The 17,275-nt window shown below is 42.8% G+C and overlaps 2 protein-coding genes across 9 annotated transcripts in view; one reads left to right on the forward strand and one right to left on the reverse strand.

Moving 5' to 3' along the window:
• Positions 1 to 17: 17 nt before the first annotated feature.
• Positions 18 to 6,831, forward strand: CDC26 (cell division cycle 26). Of its 8 annotated transcripts, none has more exons than XM_074016795.1 (4): positions 18 to 211; positions 2,148 to 2,259; positions 2,998 to 3,119; positions 6,399 to 6,831. In XM_074016795.1, exons 3-4 carry the CDS (start codon positions 3,039 to 3,041, stop codon positions 6,573 to 6,575), a joined length of 258 nt encoding a protein of 85 aa, XP_073872896.1. In that variant the 5' UTR covers positions 18 to 211; positions 2,148 to 2,259; positions 2,998 to 3,038; the 3' UTR covers positions 6,576 to 6,831. The 8 variants fall into 8 exon arrangements, with proteins under 8 accessions (XP_073872896.1, XP_015292337.1, XP_073872897.1 ...); XM_015436851.2 differs by having other exon boundaries at positions 3,026 to 3,119; XM_074016796.1 differs by having other exon boundaries at positions 2,176 to 2,259.
• A 5,000-nt stretch (positions 6,832 to 11,831) lies between these two features.
• The window catches only part of SLC31A1 (solute carrier family 31 member 1), a 37,533-nt gene continuing 32,089 nt past the window's right edge, over positions 11,832 to 17,275 (reverse strand). Inside the window, exons 2-5 of the mRNA XM_005581024.5 lie at positions 17,028 to 17,191; positions 16,148 to 16,220; positions 14,505 to 14,673; positions 11,832 to 13,120 (exon numbers count right to left, since the gene is read on the reverse strand). Coding sequence (XP_005581081.1) covers positions 12,919 to 13,120; positions 14,505 to 14,673; positions 16,148 to 16,220; positions 17,028 to 17,156 — 573 coding nt within the window. The 5' untranslated portion in view covers positions 17,157 to 17,191 and the 3' untranslated portion in view covers positions 11,832 to 12,918. The remainder of the gene's footprint in view (positions 13,121 to 14,504; positions 14,674 to 16,147; positions 16,221 to 17,027; positions 17,192 to 17,275) is intronic.

A 17,275-nucleotide genomic window follows, 5' to 3' on the forward strand; every position in this document is an offset into this window, starting at 1 on the left:
GGAGCATGATGGAAGTCGTAGTAGGAAATGGCGTCGTGGCATTGAGGGGCATCCCTCCTAGAACCTCCAAGAAAAGCTCGCGGAAGACGAGGTTCTGCTGAGAGAGAGGCTCCAAGCCGTCTGGGAAGTGTAGTCCAGTTGGCGTAGCAGTAGTTTCGTGGAGGGGAGCCGAGGTTCCGGGAAGGGGCTGAGCCGACTTGAAAAGAGGTAGGTAAGTCGACTCGCGCGGCTCGGGGCTGAACTCTGGAGCGAGTCGAGGGCTTCCGGGGCCCGCTGTGCCTCCCCGGGCCTACGGGGGCGTTTACGTCTTCTGGGAGCCGAGGACCGTGTTACCATAGAAACCCTGGGATCCGAGGTACAGGCCTGGAGCTAGGGGACGAGGACTGTTCTCTTCCATGGTCCGGAAGTCTTCCCAGGGGCCACCTATGAGCTTGATGGCTCGGCGGTGGATTTGGGCTGCAGCGAGAGATTAAGCTAGAAGAGCCCGCTGGTGCCAAAGTCAAATAAAGACCCGGCGGAGGAGCTTCGGCCTGATTTTGTTCATTTGTCTTCAGCCTGGTCTTTGTATCAGATTGAGAGTAAGATGATGGTTAGGAGGGTGTCAGGGAACTGTACGTCTCTCTGCCCTGCTGGATGCTGGGGTATTAGAGACGAACAGCATAAGGTTTTTATCCCCACGTGGACGGTGGGAGATCCTCAAAATATTGACGTTTCCGTAGCTGGCCAGATCCTCATCCAACCCCCTAGAAAAATTACAGCCATAATAGGTGTTATTTATTGAACATTTATTAAATGCCAAGTAATGTTCCAAGAGCTTACTCTGCATTACGTTATTCACTTCCTACAACAGCAAAGTAGGATACAGATGAGGAAACTAAGGCCTAGTTAGAAATGAAACTAATTGTTCAAGATCAGTGGCGCAGTGGGATTAGAACCTGTGCCCTTTAACCTCTACAGCCAGCACTTTTAACTGCTACTCTATACTGCTCCGTAGTGGCCAGTTTTTCGCAGTTTGCAGAAAAGGTAAAATGTATAGTAGACCTTTTTTTTCCTTTTAGGTATCCCTATCCCTCTCTTTCCCTCTTTGGAACTTTGGCTTTCTCTACCATTTGTCTGCATTGGAATCTGGTAGAAGATAATGCCTGATTTAGTACAAAGCAATTTGAAATGTAATGTGCCAGTGTTTTGTGTTGATAATATCGCCTGTAATATCCTAAGCTTCATGGGAGAAGGAAATATTTCTTCCTTTGTATACTTCACAGTCCCTAGTTTCATCCTAGATACATGTAATAATTTGTATCTCTATATACTTTCAAGGAGTTTTCACTTCCATCATTCTCACTTAATCCTTATCATGTTGACCTGTATAATTTTTATAGGAGGCTAAAATTATTAACCAAACTGAACAGCTTGCTTCGATGACTTCTTTATGTGTGAAATAGGAATCATTTTGTCAACTTCACAGGTTTTTGTGTTAAGAATGTAAAGAATGGGAATGGAAAAAGAGCACAGTGCTCAAGAATGATCTCACCTTTTATTCAACAAACATTTACTGACTGTTTTTATAGATACACTCTAGGGGATGCTGTGGAGAATATACAAATGATGCCATCAACAGATATTAAACTCAATTGGGGGAGTTGTGTTTTCTCAAAAACAAAACAAAACAAAACAAAATGGTTTTTGTTAACACAGTATTACCTCGGGATTTCAGGCTGTGGAATGCTCTTTTGAACCTCTTTTCTTCTTCTTTTTTTTTTTTTTCTGAGTTGGGGTCTTATGGTGAGATCATGGCTCACTGTGGCCACCTCAAACTCCTGGGCTCAAGTGATCCTTCCATCTCAGCCTCCTGAGTAGCTAGGACTACAGGTACACACTACCAGCCTAGCTAATTTTTTTACTTTTTTGTAGAGACAGGGTCTTGCTATGTTGCCAAAGCTGGTCTTGAGCCTCCTTGTGCACTCTTCTCTCTGCCTGCCCTTCAGAAGTCAACTAAGATATCATTTTCTCCAGGAAGGCTTGCCTGACATCCTTGTCCACCCCACACTCAGCCCAGACTGGATTAGGTGCCTGTGTGATGCCAGTGCCAGTATCCTCATTAGGGTTCTCGTTATATGATATCATAGTTTTCTTTATTTTCCCCACAGATTATGACTGTACCTTTTAATTCTGTAGCTGGAGCACAAGAAGTGTTTGTTTAATGAATGACGTACACACATTTAGGATCTGTTTGGACGCTGAGGATAATCCTGTGAATTGGTGAGTTGGAGTCTTCATGAGATTTAGCAAACTGATTTTAGCATTCAGGAGTGATCACAAATCTCTGACAGTTCTCACGTAGAGTAGATTAAATTCACTGGTTTGTCCACTTTCTCCTCTAACTATACTGAGATGTGATAGTTTATTCTTTTAGCTAGAGTATTTCTTTGAATGTGACTAGAACATGAGATTAAAGTGATAGTTTGCTATTTTAAATTCTTACTGAAAGAGTTTTTGATTTTACAGAGCTGTAGATCTCCATAATGTAATAAAAATGTAATAATCATATACCTAAAGACTTTAGAAGTTGGCTGGGTATAGTAGCTCTTGCCTATAATGCCAGTACTTTGGGAAAATGAGGAGGGAGGAACACTTGAGCCCAAGAGTTTGAGACCAGCCTGGGCATCAGAGAGAGATCCCATTTCTACAAAAAACACAAAAATTAGCCAGATATGGTGGTGTACACCTGTAGTCCCAGCTACTCTAGAGGCTGAGGCAGTAAGATTGCTTGAGCCCAGGAAGTTGAGGCTGTAGTGAGCTAAGGTCATGCTACTGTGCTCCAGCCTGGGCAAAGAGCAAGATCCCATCTCTTAAAAAGACTTTAGAAGTCTGTGTGAATTCAAATAAAGTTTTAATACTTCCATTCACTTTAGTACACAGGCTTGCAAACTGATTTTATGTTTTGTATCTGAGACTTTATTACCTTCAGTTTTTCCTCCTCTCTTTCATTTTTATCAGCTAATAGTTCACTGGGTTTGGCCCTTAGTGTTGACTTCAGTATGCTGAGACGAAAACCAACACGCCTAGAGCTAAAGCTTGATGACATTGAAGAGTTTGAGAGCATTCGAAAGGACCTGGAGGTATGAATACAACTTTGTGTTTTTTTGAGATGGAGTCTCGCTGTGTCACACAGGCTGGAGTATAGTGGCATGATCCTTGGCTCACTGCAACCTCTGCCTCAGCCTCCCAAGTAGCTGGGACTATAGGTACATGCCAGCATGCCCGGGTCATTTTTGTGTTTTTAGTAGAGACGGGATTTTGCCATGTTGGGGCCAGGCTGGTCTCCAACTCCTGACCTCAAGTGATCCATCCGCCTCAGCCTCCCAAAGTGCTGGGATTACACATGTGACCCACTGCACCCAGCCAGTGATTGATTGCAGAAATCATGTCTGTTTGCATCATCATTTCCTACCATCTAGCTCATGGTAGGAGCCCCATATGTATTTTTAAGTGTGGCCTTGCTACATGGTATTAGATGTCCATTAATAAGACTTAAATTCTTCAGTGGTCTACAGAATAAATTCCAAATTCCCTAGCATGGCATATGAGGTCCTTTGTGAGCTGGTCCTTGCTTATCTCTCCACTTTCACTGCTGGGTTATCTTTAATCTCAATGCCTATACACAAGTGTTCCCTTTGCCAGAAAAGTCTTTTATTTTTCTTTGCCAGGCTAACTCTTACTTCTTCCAGCCCCCAGCTGGGTTAGGCTCAACCTCATCCTCCTGTGCTAACCTCTCTCATAAGCACTGTTAGTCTCTGTTGTAATTGTCTGTTTGCTTTTGTTTTCCCTCACTGGGCCATAAGCTCCTTGAAGTCAGGGATTAGTATATTTCTGTCTGCATCTGTTCCCTGCAATACCAGGCCCAAAGGAGGGCTCAATACAAGTCTATTTTCATTTGCTGTCCTAGCAGATATCTTGCACTATATGGCAGAGGACAGTACATTTTGCATGTATTTACCAACAGCTTTATTATGGATTGTATATGCTTCATATTAAGACTAATAACTTAGATTTCTTCCCCCTGCTTCATCCCAAGAGACTTTAGTGTTCTCGAAGCATCATAATTTCTGCTTTTAAAAAACTCATATATTATTAAGGATGAGCTTTAAAGTATGGCTTAAACTTCAGTTGTTACAAATCTCATAAAATGCTAGCATGCCGAACTTTGACTCTACAGAGTCAGCTCACTATTGAGTTAGTCTTTTCACCAAAGGCAGTTATCTAGTGGGTTTTGCCCTGTTTTAGAGTAACTTAGGAAGCAGGGACAGTCATGCCCTAAAGTGAAACCAGTAGAAAACTGGCCTGTTTCATTTATTACCAACATGAGTTTGATTATACTACTGTGACTCTAGCTTCTGAAACAGCAGTTGCTCAAAGTGGGAACCCTTTTAAGTGATTTCATTCCACTTGGATATTCTCAGAATGATAGAGTTGTTTGCCTTTTAGAACTTGTTTTCACAAAGATATTTAGGTAGAACTTTCTAACATCACTTACTAGTAATCAGGAAGGTCATTTGCCACATAAAAGGCAATACCTTATTTTATTCACTGTAATACTTTGTGAGTGTTGGCATTTATTTTATTTTTTATTTTTATTTTTGAGACAGGGTCTTGCTCTGTCGCCCTGCTGGTGTACAGTGGCATGATCACCACTCACTGCAGCCTCTACCTGCCAGGCTCCAGTGATCCTACCACGTCCGGCCCCCTGAATAACTGGGAATACAGGCATGTGCCACTATGCCTGGCTAATTTTTAAATTTTTTGTGGGCCGGGTGTGTAATCCCAGCCTGTAATCCCAGCACTTTGGGAGGCCGAGGCAGGCGGATCACGAGGTCAAGAGACCATCCTAGCTAACATGTTGAAACCCCATCTCTACTAAAAATACAAACATTAGCTGGGTGTGGTGGCATGCACCTGTAGTCCCAACTACTTGGGAAGCCGAGGGCAGGAGAATCGCTTGAACCTGGGAGGTGGAGGTTGCAGTGAGCCGAGATGGCGCCACTGCACTCCAGCCTGGTGACAGACCGAGACTTGGTCTGAAGAAAAAAAAAAAAATTTGTGGGGACAGATGGAGTCTCACTATGTTGCCCAGGCTAGTGTCAAACTCCTGGGCTCAAGCAGTCCTCCCAAAGCAGTGGGATTTACAGGCATGAGCCACTGCGGTCAGCCCGATGCTTGGCATTTAAATGCCCACAGTCCAGCAGCAAGTGGTGAAGAATGGTGGTAATTCCAGTGATTTGAGTAGCTGAGCCATTCTATTATTATTAAGGAATTTTGGATAAAACATCATTTCACTCTCTTAGAGAAAGTTATCATCTGTTGTCCTTACAGTCAGGTAGTGGCAGTTACGGGATAAGTGTTTCTTTTTGAAAATGATCAAACTGAGACATATTTTGTGGATTCTGCAGTCACATGTGACTTAAGAACCAAACCTTTTATCTGAAAACAAAATGAAGCCACAAAACCCAGACCTTTTGATAAGATAGCATAAAACCTTCTCATGTTACTTTTAATCTCATGGGATCAGTTAGGCTATAGATTTTTGGTGGTTATTTCTTTACCAGTCAATTTATTTTTCTGTCTATTCTCTAGAATAATAAATTTGTTGAAATACCCTTTGCTCCCCCTTGTCTGCTCTTACATCTTTCCAGTTGTAGCTTCCTGTTGTACCACCACACCCCAACTCCTTACCTCGTCTCTTTGGCAGTGTTGACTTCCCTCTGTCATAGGTCATAGCCCGGATCACCCTATAATCGTCTCTTTGCCTGTTTACCTATTAGACTGTGACATCCTGGAGGGCAGGGGTTACATCTTTTTTTTTTTGAGACGGAGTCTCACTCTGTCACCAGGCTGGAGTGCATCTCGGCTCACTGCAACCTCCGACTTCCTGGTTCGAGTGGTTCTCCTGCCTCAGCCTCCTGAGTAGGTGGGATTACAGGCATGTGCCACCATGCCCAGCTAAGTTTTGTATTTTTAGTAGAGATGGAGTTTCACTGTCTTGGCCAGGATGGTCTTGATCTCTTGACCTCGTGATCCGCCCGCCTCGGCCTCCCAAAGGGCTGGGATCACAGGTGTGACTCACTGTGCCCGGCCACATTGTTTATTTTTAGTAGAGATGGGGTTTCGCCATGTTTGCCAGGCTGGTCTCGAATTCCTGACCTCAAGCGATCAGAGGTTACAACTTTTAACACCGTATCCTCATTGTGCCCCTAAGTATTCCAAACCTAGGATTTCAGTTTATTGTTCTTTACACCCTAACTCTATCCTTTACCCCATGCCTAGTACATGGTAGGTACTCTAAATAAACGTTTGCTAATTGAAAGAATGTTGCCTTAATCCTAAAACGTTTATACTTTCAGACCCGTAAGAAACAGAAGGAAGATGTGGAAGTTGTAGGAGGCAGTGATGGAGAAGGAGCCATTGGGCTCAGCAGTGATCCCAAGAGCCGGGAACAAATGATCAATGATCGGATTGGTTATAAACCCCAACCCAAGCCCAATAATCGTTCATCTCAATTTGGAAGTCTTGAATTTTAGAGATGGATTATCTTGCATGCCAGAGCGCTGGAATGGAATAAAATGATGGCAGAAGTACAAACCAGATTTAGAGAATTGAGTGCTTGCAGTCAAGCAGAATGTACCTCCTGCAGAGACAAATCCTTCTGCATGAGATTACTGATGCTTCACTTGCACGCTAAGCCGGAATCCAAACTGTGGTTTGTCTCTGGAAAATCTGACTCTATAAAACTGATCTGAGTTTTTGTTTTTAAAAATAAATATATTTTTGGAAAAATGTGAGGCATCCTTAATGAAGTATAACAGCACTGTTAACCCTCAGGCTTTAAAAGATAATTGCTACAAGATTAACATCATTCTTTCCATCTTTATTAAAAGACCCTAAGCACAGGACACTCTAGTTGATCCCTGCCACTTTCATTTAACCCATCTATTCAACAAGTATTTATTGAGTGCCTACCATGTGCCACTCAACAAAGATCCCTGCCCTTGTAGAAATTAAAATCTAGTGATATTGTGTAAATCTGAAGAAATTGTAAGTACCAGATCTCTTTACAGAATGGCTTTGTAACTAGTTTGGGTACAATGTTCGGAAGACAGACAATGGAGGGAAATAAGAGGAATGCTTCTAAACAGTTTTGCCATTATTCCAACTTTCCTTCCTTTCTCAACTTGCCTAAGCATTTTTCCCAGAAAGAACCAGCGAGGCAGCTCAGAGGATAATTTTGAATGTTGCCCTAATGTTTTGGAGTTAAATTTTTTTTTTTTAATTTTTATTGTTTTACGTAGAGGCAGGGATCTATGTTGCCCAAGGTGGGCTTGAGCTGCTGGCATTCAACAGTCCTCCCAAAGTGCTGGGATTACTATGCTTGGCCTGTTTTTACTAATTCAACCCAGGGAATCGCCAGCTGTGATCATAAGAGCCTCTTGAATCATCAGTTCTACAGAGACTCTTAGCAGGATGTTAGCCTTTTTGGGGTAGTTTGAGTAATACGAGTGGGAGAGGGCCTGGTGTGGTGGCTCATGCCTGTAATCTCAGCACTTTGGGAGGCCGAGGTGGGTGGATCATCTGAGGTCTGGAGTTTGAGACCAGTGTGACCAACATGGCGAAACCCCGTCTCTACTAAAAATACAAAATTAGCCAGGCGTGGTGGTGTATGCCTGCAATCCCAGCTACTTGGGAGGCTGAGGTGGGAGAATTGCTTGAACCCGGGAGGCAGAGGTTGCAGTGATTGCAACCTCTGAGATTGCACCATTGCACTCCAGTCTGGGCAACGAGCAAAACTCCGTCATAAAAACAAAAATGAAAAAAACAAAAGAACAACAACAAAAAAAACTAACCTACTAACCTTATCAAGAAAAGTGTACTTTTCATTTTCCTGAAAGCTAGATTAACAATAATCATAGATAAAAAAAATACACTAAGGCTTGAATGCGTATTTTGTGCTGGGTGCCTGATTCAAACAGGTGTTATGGTCAGGCATAGTGGCTCACACCTTTCCCAATCCCAGCACTTTGGGAGGCCGAGGCGGGCGGATCACTTGAGATCAGGAGTTCAAGACCAGCCTGGCCAACATGGTGAAAACTCGTCTCTACTAAAAATACAAAAATTAGCCAGACATGATGGTGTGTGCCTGTAGCCCCAGCTACTTGGAAGGCTGAGCAGGAGAATCACTTGAACCCGGGAGATGGAGGTGGCAGTGAGGCGAGACTGCACCATTGCACTCCAGCCTAGGTGACGAAGCGAGACTCCATCTCTAAGAAAACTAAGGCTTAGGGATCATTAGACTAACTTCCTAAGGTCATATTGCTAGTAAGTGGTGGAGCCAGAATCCAAACCCATTGACTCCTCTAAGTCCACGTTCATGATACTACACTAAGAGACTAGGAATGGTGCTGACGGTAAGATACCCACTGGCAGCCAGTGGGAAGAGCAAGTAACGTCAGCATTTTGGCATTACTGAAGGGACTGGCAGGGTCACTGTGCATCTCAAGGTTTGGCGGTAAACTTCCTACAGGCCCAGCTCAGAGCCTCTTGCCTGACAGCAGAAACACGGAAGGGATTATGATGTGACAAAAGTTGGCTTTTAAATTCAGGAATCCTCAGTATATTGAAATACTTCTGGCTTTATGAAGACCCTGTCTCCTGTGCAGAAGGTCACACGGATCTTCTGGCATGTACCAGGCATGTCATTTTAAGTAGAGTAGGAGGAAGTGAGATGAAAACCTGAAAGGATCATACCACCTAAAATACTGACATCTTAAAAACTGATGTTAATGGCCAGAATCTATGCAGACTATGAAGAGACTAGCTTATTGCGTTATCACTCTGGGCAGAAAAACTTGCATAGAATCACAAAATCAAAATATTTATTTTGTTCTTTTTCATATGACACTGTTAAAACATTCCTACTACAGCAATACTGTTCTCCAGGAGCTTACAATCTAAAACAGTCAACATTAATTGTAGACCCAGTAATTAAGGCATTATATCAAATGCAGACTTTGTATCTTTTTTTTTTTTGAGACAGAGTTTTGCTCTTGTTGCCCAGGTTGGAGTGCAATGGTGCCATCTTGGCTCACTGCAACCTCTCCCTCCCGGGTTCAAGTGATTCTCCTGCCTCAGCCTCCGGAGTAGCTGGGATTACAGGCATGAGCCACCACACCCGGCTAATTTTTGTATTTTTAGTAGAGATGGGGTTTCACCACGTCGGCCAGGCTGGTCTCAAACTCCTGACCTTAGGTGATCCGCGCCCCCCTCGGCCTCCCAAAGTGTGTGAGCCACTGTGCCCGGCCGAGTTTGTATCTTTTGATGTATCTTTTGAAGGAGCAGCTGGAGAGGGCAGGATCAAAATTAAATGATATGAAAGTGTACTCCCCTCCTCGTGCTCCTTATAAGGAACCCCTTCTGACTAGAACCTAAGACCAGTACCCACAGCCTGAAAGGGAATTTCAGACAACCCTACCATAGAAGTAGTGAAGAAACCTTAATTTCTAATTTCCTAGTGGATACAGTGAGGATTCCATTTGTGGGCAATGGGGATGCTGGGAGTTCCTCCATCACAGACTAGAGACAGCACCTAAGATTCTGTAACTCTGGGAAGGGTACCATCCTTATAGAAATTCCAGTGGGGCAACTGCCTCTTGAAGCATGGTTAAAGTCTCTAACAGGTTTATAAATGCCAATTTCTGGTTGATATTTATATCCATAGCATAGCACTGTCTACTGCATCAGGAGGGCTATGGAGATGTAATACACTAGACATGAGATTAAAAAAAAAAATTAAAGAAAAGGGAAAGGACAGTAGAGTAAGGGGGCCGAAAAAATGGTGATGCAGTCTTCTAATAGATGTGAATGGGGAAGAAAGAAAAGAGAAGTTTGGATTCAAAATGAACAAAGAAGCATTAAATTCCAAATGAACAGGTATACAGAAATGAAAAGTTAATGAGATCATTGTATTATCACAATCCAAGAGCTCAAGATGGAATTTAAGCTTTTTCTCCTTCACTAGCTTCATCCTTTGGCACCTAGTCTAAGAATCTCTGAAATTCAGGTTTTAATACCTGTCTCTCCTGAATACCTGAAGACCTAATCTAAACTGATATTTCTGTGAATTTCAGTCATAGCATTTTGTCTTAACTGGCCTTGAATTTTCTTTCTTTTTTTTTTTTTTTTTCTGAGACAGGATCTTGCTTTGTCACCCGGGCTGAGTACAGTGGCACAATCATGGCTCACTGCAGCCTCGACCTTCAGGGCAAAAGCAATCCTCCTGCCTCAGTCTCCCAAGTAGCCAGGACTACAGGTGTGCACTACCATGCCTGGCTAATTTTTCATTTTTTATAGAGATAGGATCTCACTATGTTGTCCAGGCCTGTCTCGAACTTCGGGGGACAAGGCATCCTCCCACCTTGGCCTCCCAAAGTGTTGGGATTACAGGCATGAACCATTGGGTCTAGCTGGCCTTACTGATAAGGTTCTGTTGCTGGGAGGGTATTCTATAGCAGTTCATGCTGAGATTTCTAGAGAGCACCAGTGTCACTACTAACTATTGATTCCTATTTATTTATCATGGTTTTAAGATTCCTTGGCTTGAGACAACAGGCTGTATTACACCTTTTTGTTGGACTTTGTCAGTACCTGTCATTCACCCTGCTCATGTTAAGTATCATCATTACAAGGTGATGGAATGAGAGAAAAGCGCAAAGCTCTAAATGTTGGTTCTTGGATTTTAACCTCAATCCAGTAGGCTTATAACCCTCTCTTGGTTCAAAGCCATACAAGTACACATTCCTTGCTCTCCAATATTTAACTGGCACCCATGGAGAAAGTACAAACTACAAAACCACGACACAGGCCAACAGGGTAAGTTTCCTCTGCCCTGAGGCACAACTGGATCTAGCACCAAGAAGGGCAGGATTTAACAGACCAGCACAAGACAAATCAATTTAAAGAGGTAGTTTGAACCGGGACTAAGACTGCAGTGTAGACTACAACTGAACAGAATAAAAATCCAATGTGGTTCTTCACTGAGAACAGGGGTTTTGGCCACTTGTAATGTAATTAAACCCCCACGAATAACAAAGATGGTTATATGGAGGATGAGGATCTGCTTGGTATGAGCACAGTTGTTGGAGCCTGAGGAAAATCTGGCCATCAGCAAACCACACCCTGAGTCTTTCCAAAGAGAAAGCTGGGCTTTTGCCCTTTTGGCCCATGACTGGTAGATTTACACTGCAGATCAAAGGTCTCTCTCAACAATCAAATTACTTCCAAGAAACCACAGACCTTTAAAAATAAGGACTAGTGACTTCATACAGGCTAGTAAAAATACTTTGGCTACAGCCCTTCACACATGTATGCTTGGGTATACACACACACAGGTGGAGCTCAATAAATGTGGAATGATTAGGTATTGATCAGCAGTATTTACTACATGAGTTAAGTCCAGACACACCATCTACCAATCAGCAATTCAAATTTCCATGCCCAGTATCAGGCAGCCAGCCCACCAGGCAATATTTCCTTAGCTTAAAGCAGAGATTCTCAAAGTGTGGTCCCTTGTAACATGAGCAGGAACTCAGAAGTGCCACTCTGGGGGCTTTGGGGTTGAGGCCCAGCAGTCAGTGTTTTAACAAGCCCTACAGGTGATTTTGATGCACACTAAAGCTTGAAAATCACTGTTTTAGAGGCAGACATGCGAAAACGGTAATGGAAAAAAATAATTCGAACTCGTTTGCTTCACTTCAGCTGGGACAAACCAAGGTATCAAGCCAAAGTAAACTGCGAATGGTTTTATTTAAAAATACCTATTTCTATTTTCTAAAACTGATTGTCATTTTTTGATTGGCAAGTTCATGCTAATCAAAGTGTTAAGTGGGAATGCAGGTTGATGAGTCAGCCATCCAAGAATACACACTCTGCAAGCTCTAAGCCTGTATTTAGTCTGAAACCACCCCTCTGCACACTACTAAAATTTTGGTATAATGCATCACATCTGGACAAAGGCACAATGTATTTCCCACTCATTGAATCCAAAAACTGGACCTTGTTTTCTTTTTCTTTGAGATGGAGTTTCACTCTTGTTGCCCAGGCTGGAATGCAATGGCGCCATCTTGGCTCACTGCAACCTCCACCTCCTAAGTTCAAGTGATTCTCCTGCCTCAGCCTTCTGAGTAGCTGGGATTACAGGCGCCCGCCACCATGCCCAGCTCATTTTTGTATTTTTAGTAGAGACGGGGTTTCACCATGTTGACCAGGCTAGTCACGAACTCCTGTCCTCAGGTGATCCAGCCTGCCTTGGCCCCCTAACGTGCTGGGATTACAGGCGTGGGCCACTGTGTCCGGCCCTGGACCTTATTTTCTAATGTTAAGTTTGAGTTCTGGGTTTAGTTGGGCAAGAATTTCCCTCAGCTGCCATCAATCCTGGCTGAAGTTAACCCCTTTCCATCGCTGACCCAGGGAAAAAAACTACCAAATTTACTTACTATCTGTTAAAAATTCAAAAAGGAAGCAGATGATCAAGTCATTGAACAAAAAGCTACATGGATTAGACAAGAACATATAACATGGCTCTAAGATGATGGAGAAGGAAAAGACATTTCATGGGTGGCTTCTCCTTAAAAGAAATGGGAAACTCAGCTTATTAGAAAAAACAATTTGGGAGGTTACTACTTTAGCTCAGAGACTGTAAACTAAACCTCTGTTGAGCAGGAGGTGTGTGTGTGTGTCTGTGTCTGTGTGTGTGTGTGTGTGTGTGTACGTGCACAAAGAGGAGCAAGAAGGGATGATTGGAGCAGGAAATCACGTCTTCAAGTCTTGAACAGCTTCCCACTGCAATCGATAAGGCCACGCCAGAGTTTGACATCAATGGCAATGCTCTGTGATGTCCACTACCACTGCCTTCTTCCAGCTGAAGAGGAAGTATCCTGTACCGGCCCCTGCTGCTACTGCAATGCAGAGGTACCCGTTGTAGGTCATGAAGATAAGCATGAGGAAGTAGCTTATGACCACCTGGATGATGTGCAGCACTGTTTGCAGGAGGTGAGGAAAGCTCAGCATCTGCTGCCTGGAGAGTAAACAGGGACACAACAATCAGGGACTCCTAGGAGTTCTGCAGATCAGGAGAAAGAGGGAAGAGCTCTTGCCATGAGCTCAGCTGGAACTGGACAGCCACTCTGGCAACTCATGGGTACTTGAATGTTCTTTGATTGGTCCATGGAAATGAAACAGCACAGGGCTGTCAGGCTTATAAACATTGGTCAGATATGGCCGTGAGGAGGAACCCTTTTCCGGAGAAGGAGAAAAGGACGAGCAGTAATCTAGACTTATCTCCACCTTAGATCCTGAAAGGGAAGCGTAAACCCTCTCCCGCTCATCTGCCCGAATGTTTTTAGGTTTCCCACCTTTGTAAAGTTTACATTCTACAAACACGGAAACAGAGGCTGGGGGTGGTGGCTAATGCCTTTAATCCCAGCACTTTGGGAGGCTGAGGTGGGCTGATTGCTTGAGCTCAGGAGTTTCAGACCAGCCTGGGCAACATGGCAAAACCTTGTCTCTACAAAAAATAAAAAAAATTAGCTGGGTGTTGTGGCTCATGCCTGTAGTTCCAGCTACTTGGGAGGCTGAGGTGGGAGGACCACTTGAGTCTGGAAGGCAGAGGTTGCAGTGAGTGAAGATCGTGCCACTGCACTTCAGCCTGGGCAATAGAGGGAGACCCTGTCTCCAGAAAAAAAAAAAAAAAAAAAATAGAATTGAGGGTTGGGTAGTATAGAAGAAATTACTTAATTAGGGATAAGGAGCCCTGGTTATTCATCCCCTGTGCCACCTTAGGTAGGTCACAATCCTTCTGGGCCTCAGTAAGCTCATCAGTACAATGGAAATAAATAACACTGCTTGTTTGAAAGCAGGATGTCGGTCTATAGGATTTCTTAAGGTCCAATTTGGTTTTAAGACTTACATTTTTATTAAAACAATCTCAAAAAACATTTGCCAATCCACGGGAAAAACCAATAATCACCCAAATACTTTCTTCGACAGAACACAGAAATTAATACAGTCTTATATTGTAAACAAAAAGAGGACAGAGCTGACTAGGTGTAATTTTATAGAATCAACTGCAATCTGCCATTCTTTTATATCTTGACCTGAATTTCTTAACTTGTTCATTATTATTTTGGTAAATATTTTAAAATATGGATTCTTCACTTCCCTTCTTCTGAAGTGGCCAATACCTACAACTCAGAACAAACATTCATATTTGCAGAAGACTTCCTCTCATTCCTCCTTTGGCCTGCTCATGACCTACAACCCAAACCTCTAAGGACAGTTTTGATCAAGGTCATACAGAACTCCTAACTCAAGAAGAGGGCTGCTGCTGATCACATAGCTGCACTTTGCTGCTTAACTGATCAAGCTCTTTAGGACTTCATCTGGATCTGTTCAGTTCTTACCCAACAGTTTTGTGTGTCTCCATAAGGATGGTTCCATTTGGTCCTGGGACAGGCATGGAATTGTAGCGAATGCTGACTTGTGACTTACGCAGCAGGCTCTCTCGGGCTATCTTGAGTCCTTCATAGAACATTGCTAGTAAAAACACTGCCACAAAAGCTCCAGCCATTTCTAAGTATGGAAGGAAAATATGGTGGTACTGTCAAACATGTGCAAAATCATTAGCCAATGTGCTGTCCAGCTAGAAAGACACACAGAAAAAATGCTACTCTCAGTTTTTGAAGACATTATATTATTCCCTCTTCTCTTGCCCAGATAGGAGAACAGCTAAGATGGTGTAACTGAAAACTACTGCCTCTGCCAAGAACATGTTTACTTTTTGATTAAGATAAGAAAAAAAATCAGAACAACAATAACCTTTTGGTCAGACTGCTTGATGTCATTAAATTAGGTTTGTTACACTGAAACACACAATGTAGAATATTCCTGAATAGGCATTTCAATTCTAAGTCTTTCACACTGGGAAGTGTTGGTAATGACATAAATGTATTCAAACTGCTAATTTAACACGTTACCTGAACGAAATGCTCTCCTTCTTCCCAAAACAAATTGATTTTATGGCTCCAAAGAGACATCTGGTACCTAAGGCAGTCCAACTGACTACTGAGTTTGCACAAGTTAAATTTAAAGTATACCATACAACATAATAGACACAAAGAGATGGGTAATCATCTACCTCAAAACTAGGAGTGACTAAGATGGGCCATGCCAAGAATCAGGAAGGATGTGGGCCATAGTTTGGTAGACTAAAAGAACACTGGTCTAGGTAGCTCTGGAAGGTCTGGGTCCTTGTCCTAGCTCTGACATATTAACTCTATGATTGAGGGCAAGTCATTTCACTCTTTGTGGCACTTAATTTATCGTAAAATTGAAGTATTATATTAGAGCAATAGTTTTAAACTTAGAGTTATTTTGTGGTATTTAACTTGACTTAGTCTTATGTCCAGGACTAATAACTTATTAAATAAGTAAACACTCTGAGGCCAGGCATGGTGGTTCATGCCTGTAATCCCAGCACTTTGGGAGGCCGAGGTGGGTGGATCACCTGAGGTCAGGAGTTTGAGACCAGCCTGGCAAACACGGCAAAACCCCGTTTCTACTAAAAATACAAAAATTAGCTGGGCATGGTAGTGGGTGCCTATAACTCTAGCTACTTGGGAGGCTAAGGCAGGAGAATTGCTTGAACTTGGGAGCGGAGATTGCAGTGAGCCAAGATAGCTGCCATTGCACTCCAACCTGGGTGACAAGAATGAAACTCCATCTCAAAAAAAAAAAAAAAAAAAAAAAAAAAGTAAACACTCTGGAAAAGAATGAAAGAAAATGGATTGCAAAAGACTTCTATCTGGTATCTAAATTATTTTTTAGAGCTCCAAAACATACAGGTTAGTTAACAGAGGTTTACCAGAGGACCAAAAAAGTACTGTGTTTCCTACCTTCTAGGTAGGAAATAGGAACCAAGATGGTTATGCATCATTACCATGTTGACTCAGTAGTTAGGACAGAAACAGGTGCTGGACTTCCAAATTATTTGTCACTGTCTCTCATGTGACTATCACCTTCCAGCACTACCTGATGGCTTACTCACCTCCAGCTGTATTGATCACCAAACCGGAAAACAGTAGTTCCACATTCTTAAAGCCAAAGTAGAAGGTCATAGGCTGCCAGAAAACCAAAACAAGTCAGTTAGAGATGAATGAAAATTCTAAATGAGAATTTGGGGCAAAGAAGCTTAGAACATTTAAAAGTAGAAGATCTGGATAGTAAGAAGAGACACTCACGTGAGTGGGAAGCCCTCATTTTAGTGTTACTACCACAGGCACCGAGCATGAGTACTCTACTGGGCCCCCACCATCAACATTTATCTTTCTTTCTTTCTTTTTTTTTTTTTTGAGACAGATTCTCTCTCTGTCACCCAGGCTGGAATGCAGTTGTGAGATCTCAGCTCACTAAAACCTCCACCTCCCAGGTTCAAGCAATTCTCCTGCCTCAGCCTCCCAAGTAGCTGGGACTACAGGCACATGCCACCATGCCTGGCTAATTTTTTGTATTTTTAGTAGAGACAGGGTTTCACCGTGTTAGCCAGGATGGTCTCGATCTCCTGACCTCGTGATCCACCTGCCTCCACCTCCCAAAGTGTTGGGATTACAGGCATGAGCCACTGCGCCTGGCCAACTTTTGTCTTTCTCTCTTTTCCACACAAGGCATAAAGACCAGAACTTAATTCAGAAAAGAGTCGATTTTAGACGGGACTACCAAAGAAAGAAGCCTAAAATCTTGGTTCTGGTGTGACTCTGTAAGTAGCCTGCCATGTAATCTTGGGCAAATTACTTGCTTGGGTCTGCTTTAGTTATCCTCACTGGTAAACTGACCTTTAAAGATAATAAGCTTCCAACACTAAAATTCCATTATTTCTATTACCCAAGTGGGTGGGAAAGGGCCTGCATTGCCCCTCCTATGGCACTCACCATCATCATCATGTGGCTGTCTCCTCCACCATGGGAGTGTGAGGCTGAAGTGGCTGGGTGATGGTGAGAAGGTTGCATGGTACTGTTGGAGTCCATATAGCTCATCCCCATATGGTGGGAATGATCCATTTTTTCCAGGAAAAGTTGAGAGTCAGCAGAAGATTCTTTTAAGAGAAAGAATTATATATAATAATTTAAGGATATAAAAATCTTGTTTCTTTTTTTTTTTAATTTTTAGAGATGGAATC

This window comes from Macaca fascicularis, chromosome 15 (assembly GCF_037993035.2).
Source record: "Macaca fascicularis isolate 582-1 chromosome 15, T2T-MFA8v1.1".
In the NCBI taxonomy this organism is placed as follows: domain Eukaryota; kingdom Metazoa; phylum Chordata; class Mammalia; order Primates; family Cercopithecidae; genus Macaca; species Macaca fascicularis.